The 18,940-nt window shown below is 42.2% G+C and overlaps 1 protein-coding gene across 1 annotated transcript in view; it reads right to left on the reverse strand.

The window, feature by feature from the left end:
• Positions 1 to 1,935, reverse strand: part of SELP (selectin P) — a 29,489-nt gene extending 27,554 nt beyond the window's left edge. Inside the window, 2 exon segments of the mRNA XM_007458143.1 lie at positions 981 to 1,071; positions 1,906 to 1,935. Coding sequence (XP_007458205.1) covers positions 981 to 1,071; positions 1,906 to 1,935 — 121 coding nt within the window.
• Positions 1,936 to 18,940: the final 17,005 nt, after the last annotated feature.

Raw genomic sequence — 18,940 nt, forward strand, 5'->3', positions numbered from 1 at the left:
GATGGTGGTCTCTTTTTACCTCTGGATTCTTAACACCAAGCACAGAGCCTGGCACTTAACAGGCATTCGCTCCATACTTGTTGGGTGAAACACAACAGGTTTGTGGCAGAGGCTCATTGTACCTCCCGGTTTGCAATCTTAACACTTCATCCCACTGCTCTGGGCTGTTTCCCTTCGATAAATTACTTCCTCCATCTCTGCTTACTCACTTGTTAAAACAGGGCTTAAAACAGGCCTTTTAAAGAGATGTTTGTGGACTCAAATGTGCCCCTTAAAGGTATAAAGGGTACTATGATGCGAGGTATTGTTATCCTAGCCGGTGGGAGCTCACCCCAGCCAGAAGAGGCCAGTTCCCATGTGAAGAGGTGTACAATGTAAGCAGTCAAACCTGGAAATGGCTCTATTTCCTGTTTATAAAGTCTTGTTCCTATTCAGCCGCCTTCTCTGCTGCCCACAAGAGGGTCGTTTCCGTTTGTGCCTCCCTCACAGGCACCTCTGTGCCATTTTTTTGCCTGAAGACTTTATTCTGATGTCACCAGGGCTGCATATTGGCTTGCATGGCCTCTAGGCAATTTTGCCTTTGGAGTTCCCTTCCTCGATAATAAAATATTAAAAACTGTATTTTCTAACTGCATTGGTATAAAGATGAACATATTAGTATTATACACTAAAACATTTTGGGGGGCCTAGAAGGAAATGATTTTTAAAGAAATTAAAGCATTTTTATGGGTCCCTAAAAGTAACGTGGGCCTGTGTCTATTGAGTCTAAAGGATAAGTTGGCCCTGGGTATATATGTGTACGTTCTTCCTGAAGCCTTTTCTACCAATAGGATGGTGTCGGGTGCATTTTTCCTCCAGGAATCCGGGCTTGAACTGTTTTCTAATACCTCATAACAACCGGCTACCATCCTTAACGTCTCCCATTTGGAGAAGTTACCCTAATCACTGAGGGCCAGGTGAAGGGTTAGCATAAACTTTACCAGAGATCAGGGCACTGAAGCAGAAGAGTTGGGTGGTTCTGAAGACCACTCTCTGAAATCTCCAGTTCCAGATGGCTTTTAGGCAGCTGGCCTGTAATAAGAAAAGAAAACTTCCTTTTAGTATCCATGTGCAATCACTGTGGCCAAAAAATTCTAGTTAATAATCATGGTATTGAGTTACCATCCTGCCTGTTTCCATTAGGGGTGGCTCAAGCCCTCTGCCCCCTCCTTATTTCTCACTGCTCTGCTTGAGTCCTACCCCAGTTGGACACTGCACCAAGGCTCAGGACAAAATTCATTTCTTCATTCATTCAACAAATATTTATTGAGTAACTACTTTGTGCCACTAGTATTTGCTTTTCTGACATATTTTGTAATATTTATGTAAATAAACACTGTCATTATTCTTATGCAATAATCTCCCTTTAAGAACTGGTATGCCATACCCAAGAGTACTAAGAAGTCACACAGAAACTCCATGATCCATACAGTTGTCTGACCTATACTTTGATGCACAGAGCATCAACTAATTGTGCTGTGCTATGTTGTCTGTCTTGTATTATTGATCTATGTTTTCTTTTCTTGCTTTATCATTTCAGCATATATCTATAATATTATCCAATGCTTAATGTATACATGTATATATACATACATATCTAATTTTTATTAATATATGAATAATAAACTTATTCCCCTTGGATCCATAGCAAGTATGATTTCTCATGAGCTCCCTTCTGTTGGGATTTCATCAAATCTATTAACATTTTTAAAGCGTTTTTAGACAAATAAGTTCTGTAAATGTTCATCCAACACCCTCATGTTACACATGAGAATACTGAAGGTTGAAGAGTCTAAAGTAACATTCAAAAGGACAGAAGCAGAGCCTGGCTTTGAAACAAGAGCTTTTTCCACTTTACTTTCTTACTTTTGTAAACCTCCAGGCTTTCAAATCCATGCTGCGTTGTTGTCGATGATAGAATATGTGACATGACCAAGCCTAGCTGCCGCATCTGTACTCATCCAGAGCTACCCCAATATAACCACCAACGTAAAAATTGTGCGTTCGCTTTGCAGCTGAAGCTTTATTGCTCTTCCAGCCAGATTGCTACCCCAAATCCTTCCCATATAGAAATTCTCAGTTGCCACAGCTGGGCTCCAGAGATGGATGATGTAGGCTGTATGGGGAGGGTGGGTGGTGGTAGTGTGTGTGTGCACGTGCACAGTGCATATACACTTTTGACTACAGCCAGACCAGACAGTGAGGTGGATACAACACAGATCAGTGCAAGTCTCCCAGATAGTGGGGTTATCTTTGTATAAGAAGCCTGGCACTTTTCCGTCTAGGAGTTTCTGAATATTGGCTTTAATAAGCAGGCACATTTTGTGTTCTTATGAACTAGGACACTGATCAACTGGCCTCTGCAGGACCTATTATCAAACCCTGGGAGTATTATAATGTTATGATTTATGGTGCTGTTTATTTGCACAGGAAGTATGGTGATAATCCCTTAGCGGAAACTTAATCCCATGGAGTTCTCTGTGGATTGTATTATATCACCAGCTATTGTTAGTACCATATTTCTACTCAGTACCCAAAGAGTACCATGCCAGGTTCTACAGCAGAAACCTTTAAACCAGAATGAGCCTGGCTTCCCAAGGGGTACACAGGCAAGGAGGATTTAAGTAAATCTGTGTTCAGATTCTCAACTCCAACATGTGCACTTTCCTAAAACCAATCTGCCTACAAATGTGTCCTCCCATTTCATAAAAGAAATCATACCTTTTATAACTTGACTCTTATTTATCATTAGGCCTTGCCTCTGTATGTAAAAAACATCAGTGGGTGTGCCAAACAGAGACCATCCAAAATATTGGTTTAGATCTTGACAACTTGAATGCTTCAAATGATAGTGTAACAAATCTGTTTCAAGTCCAGTGGTTTCCATTTCTCTCTTTTCCATCAGCTTTGATGAAGACCCACTTAAGTTGTCAGATGCTAGACCATTGACTAAATGTTGATAATACATCACTATGTAATTTGGGACATGAAACTTGGAAGGAATTCAAAGAATTGAGAGACATTGCTATAATAAGCTCCCATTTCCATTTACTTAGTCATATGAATAAAAGTCCTTAATGCTTAAAAATCCTCAAAAAATGAAATTTAGGAATAGAATTGATGCTGAACTTGTTTGAGTGTATCAATAAATAATATTCATACAAGGTTACATGAATAGGGAAAAAGCCCCTCTTCTCATGTAGAGATGCATTTTAAATAGGGAAGTTTAAACAGCATTTTAAATAGGGAAGTTTAAATTACTTATCAAAATTTGTAGTATGTTTATGCTATTTTACTTAATTGTGTACTAAAAGTAACTGTCATGCTAACTCAGTCAAAAAGGTGAAAAACTTAGCAGAGGTTTATGGTTTCAGAGAATTGCATCTTTTACATTTCAACTTAATTATGTTTTTATTTGTGTAAAGAAGTATGATATAGTGATCAATAAAATACTTTAACCTTAAAAATGAATTAGATTTAAATTCTATAGAGGAAGTGAAATAGAAATAGGTATTAAAGAAGAGAAAATGAATAATATAAAATTCCCTGTTATTAGAAACTAGTTTATGTTTTTTTAAGTGATACGTGTTATCAGATCACTATGGTATTTTATTCCATTGGATAAATTCTAGGAAATGATGTTATATTTATTTACTGTAAAAGGCCAATCTTTATAATGTCCTGGAAATTCCATCTTTTATTTAAAAACTTATGCTGAAAAATTTTAGCTCTCCACTTAGAAAGGTTCAAGAGGTTATTTAGTTTTTCAGAATCTTTTTGGAGGTACAGAAGCAAAACTATTGCTGGTGTAGAGCACAGTAGTGTAGCCTGACGAAGGGGACCTCAATATTTGCCTTTGAAACTCTACTGCGTTTCTTCTCAGGTAGATTGGAGGAGGATCGCAGTGTTTTTAATCTAGTGGTGCTCTTCCTGTGCCCTTAGAAAGTGGTTTTCTTCCTGTAGAGAGTATTTCTAGGGGTTTCTCTGGCTTTGGGACCAGCTCAAAGAAGTGTGTTGGGACAGTGACCAGGTGAGGCTCCTATTTCCCTACCTCCATTCCCAACTCCTCCCACTATCCCAACAGAGCTGTTTTATGTTTTAACTTGTTTGTTTAAACTTTTCAGTATGGTTTGGTTTAGACAAAATAGAGAGAGAGAGAGAGAGAGAGAGAGACAGAGTGCTAGTCTTGAACACTTTAAGGTTTTAGAGGACTCTTAAGTGCTTCTGATCGAGACACAATATCTAAGAAAGGAAAATGCAAGTCATTGTGTGTCCCCTGCTTTAATCTGACCATACTTTTCTGTTTTTAAAAATCAAATACCAAGGGCTTCCCTGGTGGCGCAGTGGTTGAGAGTCTGCCTGCCGATGCAGGGGATGCGGGTTCGTGCCCCGGTCCGGGAAGATCCCACATGCCGCGGAGCGGCTGGGCCCGTGAGCAATGGCCGCTGAGCCTGCGTGTCCGGAGAGGGAGAGGCCACAACAGTGAGAGGCCCACATACCGCAAAAAAAAAAAATCAAATACCAAGAATCACCTCTCATAGAATGTTTGAGAGCTGTAGGAAACCGTAAAGATTACTCCAAATCAATTAGGCATTTCTCCAGCATTCTTCAGCAGGTCTTTTGGACCATGGATGCTCAAGATGGGACCACCATCACTGCCTATCACTAAGACTCAGCGAATTTAGATGATTTGCCGAAGCTTCCGCACCGGAATGTATGTTGCGTTAAGACAGTGATTCTTATTTTCGCAGAACTCGTGTACTCCTTTGAAAGTCTGATAAAAGCCATAGTCAGGATTCTTTTTTAAAAAATTGTAGGTTTGCAACTTTTTAGACAATTTCAGAAGGTTCATGGACCCCAAGTTCAAATCTCTGTGTTAACTGTAAGGCAGCACCTTGACTCATTGGCAACTGACAAGGGTTTTGTGTGTGGGTGTGGAGGACGAATGATGCTTAAAAATCTTCATTCGAGTAATAATTTCCCTCTGAAACTTCCTTGGGGTGGGTAAGCCTTCTCACATCTGCCCCTGCTCTCAGTGTCATCCTTAGGACAGGGGGTCTACATTGGTGAAGAGTTAAGGACTCTGTCCTGGTGTTTGTTACTAAATAAGTTAAGTGTTGAAACACCAGGAAATGCCTCTCTAGGAGGAGCAGTCCTGTGCTCTGCTAATTTTTACTTTAATGTTCTTTGGCAACCTGCTTCAAACTGGAAGTCACTGGGAAGGAGTCTGAGATGGGGTTATTAGAATAACATCCTGTGCCTGTGTAAACCTTCATGAAGGCTGCTTTGCACTGTGGTAATCTTTAATTTTACTTATCAAATAACTAAAAGTGATTGCAGGGTGGAGAGGCAGAGACAAAGTAGAAGGAGCCAGAAGTGTTTTTCCCTTGACCTTTGCATAGAAAGAGGTAGTAAATGCCAGTAGGAATCCCATGGCTGCCAGCATTCTGGGTGGCTTATAAACTTGGCAGGAATGGTACCATAGAAAGGCGATTGTGGGGGGGCGCGGAGTCAAGATGGCATACTATGAGGATGTGGAATTCGCATCTCTGCACAGCTAGGGCACCTAGCAGGCACCGGTGGGGGAACACGGACACCTAAGGGGACGGGAGCAAAAAAAAAAAATCAAATACCAAGAATCACCTCTCATAGAATGTTTGAGAGCTGTAGGAAACCGTAAAGATTACTCCAAATCAATTAGGCATTTCTCCAGCATTCTTCAGCAGGTCTTTTGGACCATGGATGCTCAAGATGGGACCACCATCACTGCCTATCACTAAGACTCAGCGAATTTAGATGATTTGCCGAAGCTTCCGCACCGGAATGTATGTTGCGTTAAGACAGTGATTCTTATTTTCGCAGAACTCGTGTACTCCTTTGAAAGTCTGATAAAAGCCATAGTCAGGATTCTTTTTTAAAAAATTGTAGGTTTGCAACTTTTTAGACAATTTCAGAAGGTTCATGGACCCCAAGTTCAAATCTCTGTGTTAACTGTAAGGCAGCACCTTGACTCATTGGCAACTGACAAGGGTTTTGTGTGTGGGTGTGGAGGACGAATGATGCTTAAAAATCTTCATTCGAGTAATAATTTCCCTCTGAAACTTCCTTGGGGTGGGTAAGCCTTCTCACATCTGCCCCTGCTCTCAGTGTCATCCTTAGGACAGGGGGTCTACATTGGTGAAGAGTTAAGGACTCTGTCCTGGTGTTTGTTACTAAATAAGTTAAGTGTTGAAACACCAGGAAATGCCTCTCTAGGAGGAGCAGTCCTGTGCTCTGCTAATTTTTACTTTAATGTTCTTTGGCAACCTGCTTCAAACTGGAAGTCACTGGGAAGGAGTCTGAGATGGGGTTATTAGAATAACATCCTGTGCCTGTGTAAACCTTCATGAAGGCTGCTTTGCACTGTGGTAATCTTTAATTTTACTTATCAAATAACTAAAAGTGATTGCAGGGTGGAGAGGCAGAGACAAAGTAGAAGGAGCCAGAAGTGTTTTTCCCTTGACCTTTGCATAGAAAGAGGTAGTAAATGCCAGTAGGAATCCCATGGCTGCCAGCATTCTGGGTGGCTTATAAACTTGGCAGGAATGGTACCATAGAAAGGCGATTGTGGGGGGGCGCGGAGTCAAGATGGCATACTATGAGGATGTGGAATTCGCATCTCTGCACAGCTAGGGCACCTAGCAGGCACCGGTGGGGGAACACGGACACCTAAGGGGACGGGAGGAACTCCCAGCAACCAGGATGCTGGATGGAATTTCCAGGACATTATAAAGACATTGGGGGGAGTGAGGGGGGAGGAGAAGTGGAGGCGGGACGGGACTGGCGCCCCTGAGGGGCGGCTGGGGGAGGGGAAGGGATCCCACTCCCGAAGGGGGAAATTGGGGGACCATTGGGAGGGCAGAGGATCAAAAGGGAGCGTGGCCAGGTTTCCCCTGCCCACTTGGACCCCCGGGAGCCTGTTGAGATCCCAGGCCTGATCCTCTGCCCACCTAGACCCCCTCCAGCCGCGCGGGTCCTGAGGGGAGTGGGAGGGAGGGAAGGGGGAGCAAAAGTAAAGGCCGGACCTCCGGGGCAGCTGAGGGGTGGTTGGGGGAGGGGAGGAGTTCCTACACCCAGCGGGACCCACCCACGGTTAGGGGTCCAGCGGGGATGGGGGAGACCCTGGGGGGCGCGGAGGGACAGAAGGGAACGCAGCCAGAGCTTTCCCTGTCCACATAGGAACCGGGGAGCCTGTTGGGCTCTCAGGCCTAATCCTCTGCCCTCTGAGCCTCCAGCAGAGCCCAAGACCCGCCCCTACACCCCCATCCAGGGCCCTACCTCTGCACTCAGAGACCCCCTCTGAGACGCCCTCCAAAGTGCTGGGCCTAAACCCCACCCACACACCCTCACCCAGGGCCTTGCCTCCAAACTGGGCAACTCCACACTCCGGTGCTGCCTCTCCCCTTCCGCACAGGTCCTAGACAGAGGCCCCGCCCCATGCTTGAACACGCCCTGCTTAGGCCCTGCCCCCAAGGCCTTTTCTGGCTGCACTGGGTCCTGAGCCTAGGCCCCGCCCACCCCTAAGGGGTGCTACTGGCACAAAAACAGAAATATAGATCAATGGAACAAGAAAGAAAGCCAAGAGATAAACCCAGGCACATTTGGTCACCTTATCTTTGACAAAGGAGGCAAGAATAAACAGTGGAGAAAAGACAGCCTCTTCAATAAGTGGTGCTGGGAAAAATGGACAGCTACATGTAAAAGAATGAAATTAGAACATACCCTAACACCATACACAAAAATATACTCAAAATGGATTAAAGACCTAAATGTAAGGCCAGACACTATAAAACTCTTAGAGGAAAACATAGGCAGAACACTTCATGACATAAATCACAGCAAGATCCTTTTAGACCCACCTCCTAGAGTACTGGAAATAACAACAAAAATAAACAAATGGGACCTAATGAAACTTAGAAGCTTTTACACAGCAAAGGAAACCACAAACAAGACGAAAAGACGACCCTCAGAATGGGAGAAAATATTTGCAAATGAAACAATGGACAAAGGATTAATCTCCAAAATGTACAAGCAGCTCATGCAGCTCAACACCACGAAAACAAACAACCCAGTCCAAAAATGGGCGGAAGACCTAAATAGACATTTCTCCAAAGAAAACATACAGATGGCCAACAGATGCACGAAAAGATGCTCAACATCACTAATCGTTAGAGAAATGCAAATCAAAACCACAATGGGGTATCACCTCACACTGGTCAGAATGGCCATCATCAAAAAATCTACAAACAGTAAATGCTGGAGAGGGTGTGGAGAAAAGGGAACCCTCCTGCACTGTTGGTGGGAATGTGAATTGGTACAGCCACTATGGAGAACAGTATGGAGGTTCCTTAAAAAACTACAAATAGAACTACCATATGACCCAGCAATCCCACTACTGGGCATATACCCTGAGAAAACCAAAATTCAAAAAGGTATATGTAGCACAATGTTCATTACAGCACTATTTTCAACAGCCAGGGCATGGAACCAACCTACATATCCATCAACAGATGAATGGATAAAGAAGATGTGGCACATGTATACAATGAAGTATTACTTCAGCCAGAAAAAGGAACGAAATTGAGTTATTTGTAGTGAGGTGGATGGACCTAGAGACTGTCATACAGAGTGAAGTAAGTCAGTCAAAGAGAAAAACAAATACTGTATGCTAATGCATATATATGGAATTTTAAAAGGTGGTACTGATGAACCTAGTGGCAGGGCAGGAATAAAGACGCATGTGTAGAGAACAGACTTGAGGGAACGGGCAGGGGGCACGGGGAAGCTGGGATGAAGTGAGAGAGTAACATTGACATATATGCACTACCAAATATGAAATAGATAGCTAGTGGGAAGCAGCCACATAGCACAGGGAGATCAGCTTCGTGCTTTGTGTCCACCTAGAGAGGTGGGATAGGGAGGGTGGGAGGGAGGGGGAGGGGAGGCTCAAGACGGAGGGGATATGGGGATATATGTATACATATAGCTGATTCACATTGTTGTACAGCAGAAACTGGGAGGGGAGGTTCAGGAGGGAGGGGATATGGGGATATGGGGATATATGTATACATATAACTGATTCATTTTGTTGTACAACAGAAACTAACAACATTGTAAAGCATTTGTACTCCAATAAAGATGTGAAAAAATTTTTTAAAAAAAAGAAAGAAAGAAAGGTGATTCTGTCCTCCTGTCTATGTTGTAGACCACAGCCTTGCACTTTTAGAGGCACAACCTACAATGTCCCTTCCTAGACCCTCTGTCCTCTGCCTAGGTCCTGTCTGATTTCTCTCCTTCCTTTACAGTTGAGTTTTCTTAATTTCCTTGCCTCCCCTTTCCTCTCCAGGCCCCAGTCCCACCAGACTACACAACTGCTCCTGCTGACTTTACCCCTGACTCCTAATTACCAAACCCAATGAAGTCTTTCCATCATTATCTCCCTTGACCTTTCTGCAGCAATAAATATTACTATTTCCGTTTGCTTAAAATGCTTCCCTTGGTTCTTCTCTCGATTCTTTTCTGACATCTTGAGCAAATGTTCCGAGTCTTCTCCTGAATCCACATCAACCGTCTTGCAGTGGTAGAGATAGAGATTCCCCTGGGTTCCTACCTCCCTGGCCCTATTCTCTTATCACTCTTCGGCCTTCCTAGGGCCTCCTTCCAGTGGCTCTCCATCAGCATCTCCATCCCTGACTTTCCTCCTGAGCATGAAGTCTGCAATCCAAATGCAAAACAAACATAGGAGCACAGGCAGCTGGAGGCAGCTGCTGGCAGAGGCTCCTCAGGGCAAGGGATATGACTTACTCATGTCTGAATCCCAGCCATAGTATAGAGAGCAGATGCTTAATCCTTAATCAATATGTTATAGATGAATGAATGAATAAGTGAAAAATGGCAAGGGAACGACTTGAAAGTAAGATAGAGGCGTGCTGAATGGGAAAATGTTGGAGAAATATGTGATAATTAGAACTAAGTACAGTATGGTTACAGCAGTGATCGTATCAAATGTAAAAGTGTATTATGATTAGGTAGAAGAGTCTAATACGGCTGTGCAAAAAAATATGTTCTCGGCACTTGGTCTCATTCTCTTTGAGTATGAGAGGAACAAGGGGCGTGATGGCTCGCATCCCACGTGAGAGAACCAAGGAGGACTCACTCGCTTAAACTCCATGCGGGTGGCAGATGGGGATAAGTGGGGGAGAAGTGGGGGAATCAGGACCTACCATAGCTGGTGTGTCTCAGGAAAGCCTGGAGAAGCATCAAATAGTGGCAGCTCTTAGAAGAGCGAGAGGTGAAGGCAAACTCCATGTAACTCTCTGGAGTGGGTGTGTCCCTTTGAAAGGCTCCAGCACCGAAGAAGCCTCATGTAAGGGGTGCGTGTTCTTACGAACAGACAGTATCACTGACCTGAGCCCCATAACCTACCTGCCCACTGCCCACAGAGACCCTGAAGTCCTCCATCAGGTCGGATCAGGGAGGGAAGGCCAAGATCCCTTCACATCAATCTGCCATCAAATCCTATTGACTTTAACCTTCTCATGAGATACCTGGCCATTCTCCAGATTTCCACTTTATTGCTGCAGCACTAATTCAGACATTATCGTTTCCTTCCTGGACCAGAGAAATCATCTTCTCACTGGTCTCTTCTTCTCAAGATTACCCATCTCCAGTTCTTTATCTCTAATGCTGTCTGAATGATATTCCTAACACAAAATCTGATCATATTGCTTCACTACTTAAAATCCATCAGCTGTTCCTACTCCCTGAGCAGTACATACCAGCTCCTTAAGATGACACTGTGAGGCTCTTCAAGATGAGACTTCTTCCTATTCGTCTAGTCCCATCTCCTGCCATTACTCCTCAGTTACACCCTGCCCCCACCACAATTCTGCGGTGCATTTATAACACGACATCTTGTACTTTCCAGAATGCACGGTATGTTCCCCATGTTCTATTTATGCCCAGAGCACCGTCTCCTTCTGTGGGTGCCTAGCTCTAAAAGTCCAAGAGTTTCCTCCTTAAAGGAGCCTTCCCTACTACCAATCCCTTCCTCCCCACTCCAAGATAGTCACACCCTTGTTATTGCCTGTGTTCTTTCCCATTATTTACTTCAATAACTATCGATTTATTAAGTGCCTACAATGTGTCAGACACTGTTATAGGCACTGGCAGTTAAAATGATAAAAGAAGACACGATTCCTTTCCCCATGAAATGTACATTCTGTGGAAGACAGACAGTGAAACAAACACCAATATATACACAACAGTACTGAACGAGTAAACATAAAAAATAGAAGACAGTGCTAAGTGCTAGGTAGAGAATTAAAGCCAGGTTATGTGATAGAGGGACGGGGTGCTTATATTAGACAGGGAAGGGAGGTCAGGGAAGACCTCTCTACAAAGGTGGCATTTTAAGCTGAGAGCAGAATGACCAGAAGAAACCAGTGAGAAGCAGGAGGAAAAGCATTAAAGACAGAAGGAAATGCTAATGTGAAGGCTTTAAGGTGGAAGGAAAATGTGGAGTGTTCAAACAACATGAAAACATCAGTGTCGCTGGAATGGAATGAGCAAGGATAGAAGAGTATGAGATGAAGCTGGGGACAGATCACCCTGGGCTTTAGGAACTAAAACAAGGGGGTGAGGTTTTTGTTCTAAGTGCAAGACAAATGGGGCAGCAAGTAGATTTTAGGAGAGGTAGTGATGTGGTCTGATTGCTGCTGAAAATTGGGAAGTCCTAGAGGTTAGTTGAAAAGAAGTTGTTCTGGAGTCAGATCTTGTGAGTTTGAAATGACAATTGCAGAAGGGATCCAATTGCCGGGGTTTTGAACAGAGAAGCAGCCTGAATAGATGCATCTAACGATGGTGTTTCTTTTTTGTAATTTGAGGTAATATTATAATCTGTAGTCTTTCAAATTAAAAAGCAGCAAGTCTACAGGTGGTTTTAAACAGATGATTTCTCTTCAACATTTATTTACATTTATTACTTCTAGCACACTGCTAGGTGCGTGGTGGGGCACCGAATAAATATTTGCAAATGTTGGATATTATAATATCTACAAAATCAGTTCGTTTTATCTTAGAAATTTCTTATGGGAAAGAAATTAAAGAGGGTCAATGAGAATACAACGGGGGAAGAGGCAGATATGAGAGTCACTGCAGAGACAGAACTACACAACTTGTTGGTGGCAGAGTCTAGATTTTCAAGGCAGTACAACTGATATTATTTCCCTTAAGTTTATGGGTGATGGTGGTAATATAGCACAGATATTAGCGGCCTCAGGCTAAAGGCAGAAAATGAAACAGTGAAACAAAGAGGTCTATAAGCCAAATAGCAAATAGAAATAAAGACAGGAAGAGGAGCCCAAGACAACATCAACACTAAGAATCAAAGCATATATATATAGATAGATAGATGATATAGATATAGATATAGATATAGATATAGATATATACACATATATATGTATTTAGACTCCTGATCACCATTATTTAGGATGAAATATTAGCATTAAATATAGAGCAGCATACTTAAAAGATTTTTTAAGCCATTTGGACCATGGCTGAGCTATATCTCTACAAATATAAAGGATTCATTTTGTGTATTTGACTTTATAAAATTTCTGTTTTGCTTTTCAAACAGAGAAATGAGTCACTTAGAAGACAATGTAATAATAAATCCCACTTATGAAACATCATGTGCCTACCCTCTAAGGTCAGGCCCAGAGTCTTTTCCCAGTACTGCCTGTTATGTAGTAAGTCACTGTGATGTTTGAGGGTTTGAGTAATAAGCTTCCACTTACAAAATTCTGAAACTGCACTTTCTAAGAGCTAGCAGCCAGCCCAGGAGAGCGTGAACAATTTAATTACATTTTGAAAAATAGGTAATGGAAGGAAGAGTAAGAACTAGAATCAACAGACCTAAGATGGTTAAAAGGTATAAATGGAAATGAATCCAGACCTGCTTCTTAGTCCACTCACATCCTGACTAACATTGGCATAATTTAACTGTAATTTCTCCGTCTAGCGCTCCCCCACTCTGAGATCCATCTGATTGAAAACACCCCACCAGAGAAACCTTAACATCTTTCCTCAGGTCCTAGGGTTAATTGAAGCCACTCTGAACTTGAAGTTGAATTTTCACACAGAGTTCTAGGTTCCGGAATCCCAAGAGACAAATGTACTCAAGGGCAAAGGAAAAGGTCTTGTCATTGAAATATGCAAAACAATTCCAGGGCTGGAGTTCTTAGCACTTCATTGCAGAGTTCCAGCCTAGTTTCAGGATGCCAGTGGAGGAACTTCTAAGCTTAAAGCATAGGAGGCGAAAGGGTGGGGTTCCATAAAGCTCAGTGTTTATGTGGATGTCTGCATTTTCATCTGCGAAAAGGAGTTGTACCTTTTGTCAGAATCTCAAAGAACTCCATGATTCAATCTGTTAACATTCCTCTAAAATAGAGGAGTATCCCAAAGAGAATAGATGGAAGAAAGAAATAACTGTTCATTCATTTAAGTTGACCAATACAGGAAAATTATGCAAGAGATAAGACAAAAGTAAAACGCATTCTTACATCATTGGAGTTCAAACTCAGGACAGACTCAAACTCCTTCCTCTTCTTTCCATCGTCCTTTTATCCCTATTCTCCCCAACCTGGAAAATCCTCATTACAAGTATTTGAAAATGGTACTATAATAAAACAAAGAGATGGAGTGAATTGGGTATAAGTGCTCCTTTCTTCTGGTATCCCATAGAAAGGGGCTCAAAAACAGGGACAGTCTGGCTCCTCTCTAGCCACAGACTGCAGGATTGTAGACCCTAGGACTGTATGAGATACGCCTCGTAAGTCGAGGGTAAAAGTCTGTGTGTGTCTTATCTAGGAGAATGTTATTGAGTTCGAGAAAGCCTTTTTCCTTGGATCTTCCCTGGATCCCAAATCCCACTAAACCCCAAGAATTTTCTCTTTCTCGTAACAATAACAGCTAACATTTACTAATCCACAACTATGTGCCAGGCTCAGACCTAAATGCTTTTCAGTGTAAACTTATTTAATCCTCACAATGATGCTACAAAGTAGAGTACTATTATTCTGTCCATTTTATAGAAGAGGAAACTGAGTCACTAACAGGACTGAGAGCTGAGGCAGAAATGGGAGCTGTGTGGATACTCCACATTAGTCCCAGCAGACGCTTAGGGCTCAGAGAAAGAAATAGGCGAGCTGGGGATGAGAAAACATTTAACTGTAGTCTTGTCCCAGGACACTTGCTCAGCCTTGCATTCAACCCAGGCAGAAGAGCAATCCTGGAGAAGGGGGTTGAGGGTTAACCAAGGTTTGCTCCAAGAGAGTCCCTGTAAGCCCTGCTAGGAAAAACAGCAGCTGTAGAGTCAGAGGACGGAAGTTCAGATCCAGACAACATCAAGCCTAACAGTGTACCTTAGGTAAAACACCTAGCCTCTCTGTAAGACACAGCATCTTCATTTGTAACATGGACATAGCAACTCACAAAGATGTGGGGAGGGTCAAAGTGGACAGCAGGTTTTGAAATGCTTACAAACTCTGGAAGGCTACTCAACACAAAGCTCCATGATTACTGCCCTTCCTCATTTTCAGAAGCTTTACCTGCCTGACTCAGCTCCAAACCACTTCAACTCAACCACTTCCCGTAGCAAAGAGAAATGAACTTACCATCTCCTCTGTGACACAGCCAGCTTACTGCCGTGTGTGCAGCCCAGACTTCTTATAGACTTGCTGCCTCCCCTCAGCTGTCAGGCTGTTTAGAAAAGCAACTTCCTATTCACTTTCCTGAAAGTCACCACAGCCCTTCCCATGAAGTTAGAATGTAGATAATACAGGAGCAGTGTTGGCAGCTTAGAAGTAACAAGTCACTGAGGAGACGGGCAGGGGGGTTTTGCCGACTTCCATGGGAGGTGGTCCACAGACAGGGGTGAGTGCGAATCACTCCTGGACATTCCAGGCTGAGTAGTGTAGGAATCGTACCCACACCCGCAGTAGTCAGGTTTCCTTTGACGATGATATGAGCTCCAATTTAAGGTCATATATTGGAAAACTCACTTTGTCTTAATCATAATGTCTTAGTGTAAGTTTTCCAGTTACTGTGAAGTCTCAGTGAATGTTTTCTATTCCAGCAGGCTTCTGACGGATAAGGGACAAATATAGTAACAAAAAATAATTAGGTGGGAAAGGGAAAGCCACTGAGGGTTTTCTGGCAATTGGAGGGGTTGTTGGAAGGACTTTGGGAGTGAAAATATAAAACAGACATGGGTCATTATTAGAAAGGGGATTCTGCTTCTTAAATCAGAAAAAAGATGTAAAAATGGTTAGTGTGGGGAAGTAAAAGGCTGTGTGGCACAGTGGTTAAGAGACCCCACTTGGTTCCATGTGTGGCTCTCCTTTAGCCAAACTACTTAAACTCTCTACACCTTTTTTTTTTTTTTTAACTGTGAAATAGAATGATTATAGCAGAACTTCTCTTACAGGGCTGTTATGTGATTAAATGAATTGATATGTGGAGAGTGCTTGAAACAATATCTGGTCCACAGTTAGCGCTCAACAAATGTAGGCTATTATTATCACTTTTCAGATTTGCCATCAGACATCAACAGCAAGTATCGAGCATTTAGTGTCAAGTTGGAAAACCGTAACTCCAATTTATCCCCTTGGAATTCTAGTTGTGCAGTAGTGGGTGTTATTCTTCATTCACTCCATGATTATCATAGCTTGTAAATGGATCGATTAAAAATGGGATAAAATGGAAAAATCTGGAAGTCCAAAGATAAAGATGATTTAAAGAGCTTGGGCCTGCATTTGCACTTGGGAATTCGGGACAAAGAGGAAAGGATTAATACGTGGTAGAAATAGAAAGCCTGGTGAAGGAGGCGGTGATAGAGGAATGGTAGCAGGAGAACAAGGGATGCTGAGAGAGAGGAAAGCACGAGGGACTTTGGGCAGCATGATGCAGAGGTTTAGAGCCAGACTGCCTGCCTCCACCACCTACAAGCTGTGTGACCTTGCGAGTTACTATCCTCCTGTGACTCAGTTCCCTCAGCTATGCTAACAAATAAGGATAATAGTCATCAGTTATCGCCACATGGAAATGTTTGGACAGTTAAATGGATATACGTGTGAAGTGCTCAGAACAATCCCTGGCACACTGCAAGTGCCGTGGATGTGCTACCTATTATTTTTCTAAGACTTGCCTCCGCTCCTTCCTGTTCTTATTTCCGCTCTCCAGATCCTCTTCTTGACATTGCCTTATTCAAAAAAAAAAAAAATGTTTCGGATGGATATGAGGGAAGGTGCTATGTAGACTCTAGGTTCTACCAACAATGTGTTTTAAGTGGGATAATGTTAAATTTTAGGGAGTGTGAGGGGAGTAGAAAAGGATTCCAAGGAATAGGAATGGAAGGCAGATACCATTGACTTTGTTTAAAAGCTGTTCAGGCTGAATACCATTTGCTTGAATGGATTTAGTCTCTGTAGAAAATCTATATTGTTTCTAATTATGTGGCCACTAAAAACATGATGATTCTAATATAATTTAATTAGTAGTGTTACTTCTCTGTTTCATATCATGTTTTCTCATCTCTTCATATTGTACTAGAAATTCCCAAAGGGCAGGGCCCCTTTTTATATTAGTCTTGCTTTTCCTGTAATATCTAGCAGAGGGCAAATAGACACCCAACAAATACTTGTTGACTCATTTATTAGATGGATGGTTCTGGGTAGACACAATAAAAGTGTCCCCTCCCATCTTCCTCTCTGAATTCTATTTATATTATTTCAGTGGTGCATTCATATACACAGGAAATATTTAAGCTCCTTCAAGGCTTCAGGCATTGTGCTAACACTAGGGATTCAATAATGAGCAGCACCTTCGTGGAGCTCAGAGTTGTTTTATTTAGAGGTGGGGCATTGGATACTAGATTAAAATCACACAATTAAATGCAGGAAGAAAAAAAATGATGTGGGAAAACTTTCTAGGCCAGTTGAGGCTTGGAGTAGCCCAGAAGCTACCAGATAGCCATAGTGGCTGGAGGGTTGGGAAGGAAGCTGGGTTAGGGAGCACCCAGACCATGTCGGGTCCCACAGGCCATGTTAAGGTTGTATCCTCATGTGTAGCATCTGTCATCTAGTCAAATAGAAGGCAGTTAATTCTAAGGGAAGTTCCACCTGCACAGCTGGTCCTCTACTCATAGAAGACTAGGGAACTTTCTACAGAATAGTCCATAGGATGACAAGTTAGAACTTCAAAAAAAGAACATATAGCTTTCCCCCCTCATTGTTAATGTAATACATGTTTGTTGTAAAGGAAAGAAAAACATAGAGTAGGGAAAAAATTATCCAAAGTACTGTCACCAGTGGAATTGGAATCACATTGTATATTCAGCACAATGCTTTTGTCATTTGCTAATATATCATAAACCTTTCTGATACAATTATTTCTGCTCTAGTTACAACTAAAAAAAAAAAAAAAAACCCAAAGTGATATTCAGCACAATGCTTTTGTCATTTGCTAATATATCATAAACCTTTCTGATACAATTATTTCTGCTCTAGTTACAACTAAAAAAAAAAAAAAAACCCTAAGTGTCTGTCACTCCCCTGATGGCTGACATAGTCATGGACAAAGCTGACCCTTACACAAATTTCATGAACTGCTAACTCTTCCCACTGAAATTCTATTTAAATTGGTCTGTGGTATTATGCTCAAGCATTTCGTTTCTCTATCTTTGCTCTGCAGTTTTTGAAAGGGAAGGAAAGGCAAGGGAATCAGTCACTGGCCAAGGTCTCAAACAGTAAACATGAACCTTCACAAAACTATCTACACACATAACCTTAAATAGAAATTAGATTCTCAGGACACACTCCATATTACCCCCATTTATGCCCACTTAGCCCCATCCAGAGTTTCATTTATTTGTCCTACACATTTTTGTTACGGCCCATCCTGCGCTATCTTCTAAGCTACTCTCTGAAGACACACAGGTGAATAGGACGCAGTCCCAGTCCTGACGGAGCTCAAAGACAAGTGAAGAGATGGGTAGAGAAACATAATTAACAATATGGAGGACACGGTGTATACACACACATTCTTGTGCGAGCTCCACGAAAAGATATCTGACTCAGTCTGATGACGGCAGTGGAGAGGTGGTTGGAAAGGATGCTTAGAGGAGCATCTACTCACTGAGCTGAGGAGAATAAGTCAGATTCTTTTGTGCAAGTTCAGTGGTTGGACATGCACATTCAGAAAATGCTCTAAACTCAGCAGATGAATTAGGAAGTGGTTTTTGTATTAAAAGTATTTTTATCTTTCCAAGAGCATATTGTGTCTGGGGCCCTTTGATCAACATAAGGCTGTGATAACCACAAAAGGGTTATCACCCACAGTCGAACACTAGAAACACAATTAAATTGGTGACCTGTTTGTACACGAACAACACTCATAGACTCTTTCAAAGTCGCTGAGGAAGTGAAACAGAGATAGTGTTACACTTTTGAGCTACTCTTATGGAGCCTCTATTCTTGGGCCAGACCCTATGCTAAGCATTTTAAAAGCTGTATCTCATTGAATCCTCACAACAGCCTTATGGGTTAGTTCCAGTCTGTACAGCTGGCTCATCTACTCAGAGATTATTATGATACACATTTTATTAAGAAGTAAATTACAGCTTGGAGGGTTAAATGTCTTGCTCAACATGACAGAGCTAATAAATGAAAAAGATGGGATTCAAATTCAAGTCCAGCTGAAATGACACTACACTAAAATGTGAGTTTTTCATTAAACTCTTTAAAAAGCACTTCAAATAATTCTATGCTCCTGGCTCCTAATAAAAGGGAATTGTCTTACC

This window comes from Lipotes vexillifer, unplaced genomic scaffold (genome assembly GCF_000442215.2).
Source record: "Lipotes vexillifer unplaced genomic scaffold, Lipotes_vexillifer_v1.1 scaffold189, whole genome shotgun sequence".
Lineage (NCBI taxonomy): Eukaryota > Metazoa > Chordata > Mammalia > Artiodactyla > Lipotidae > Lipotes > Lipotes vexillifer.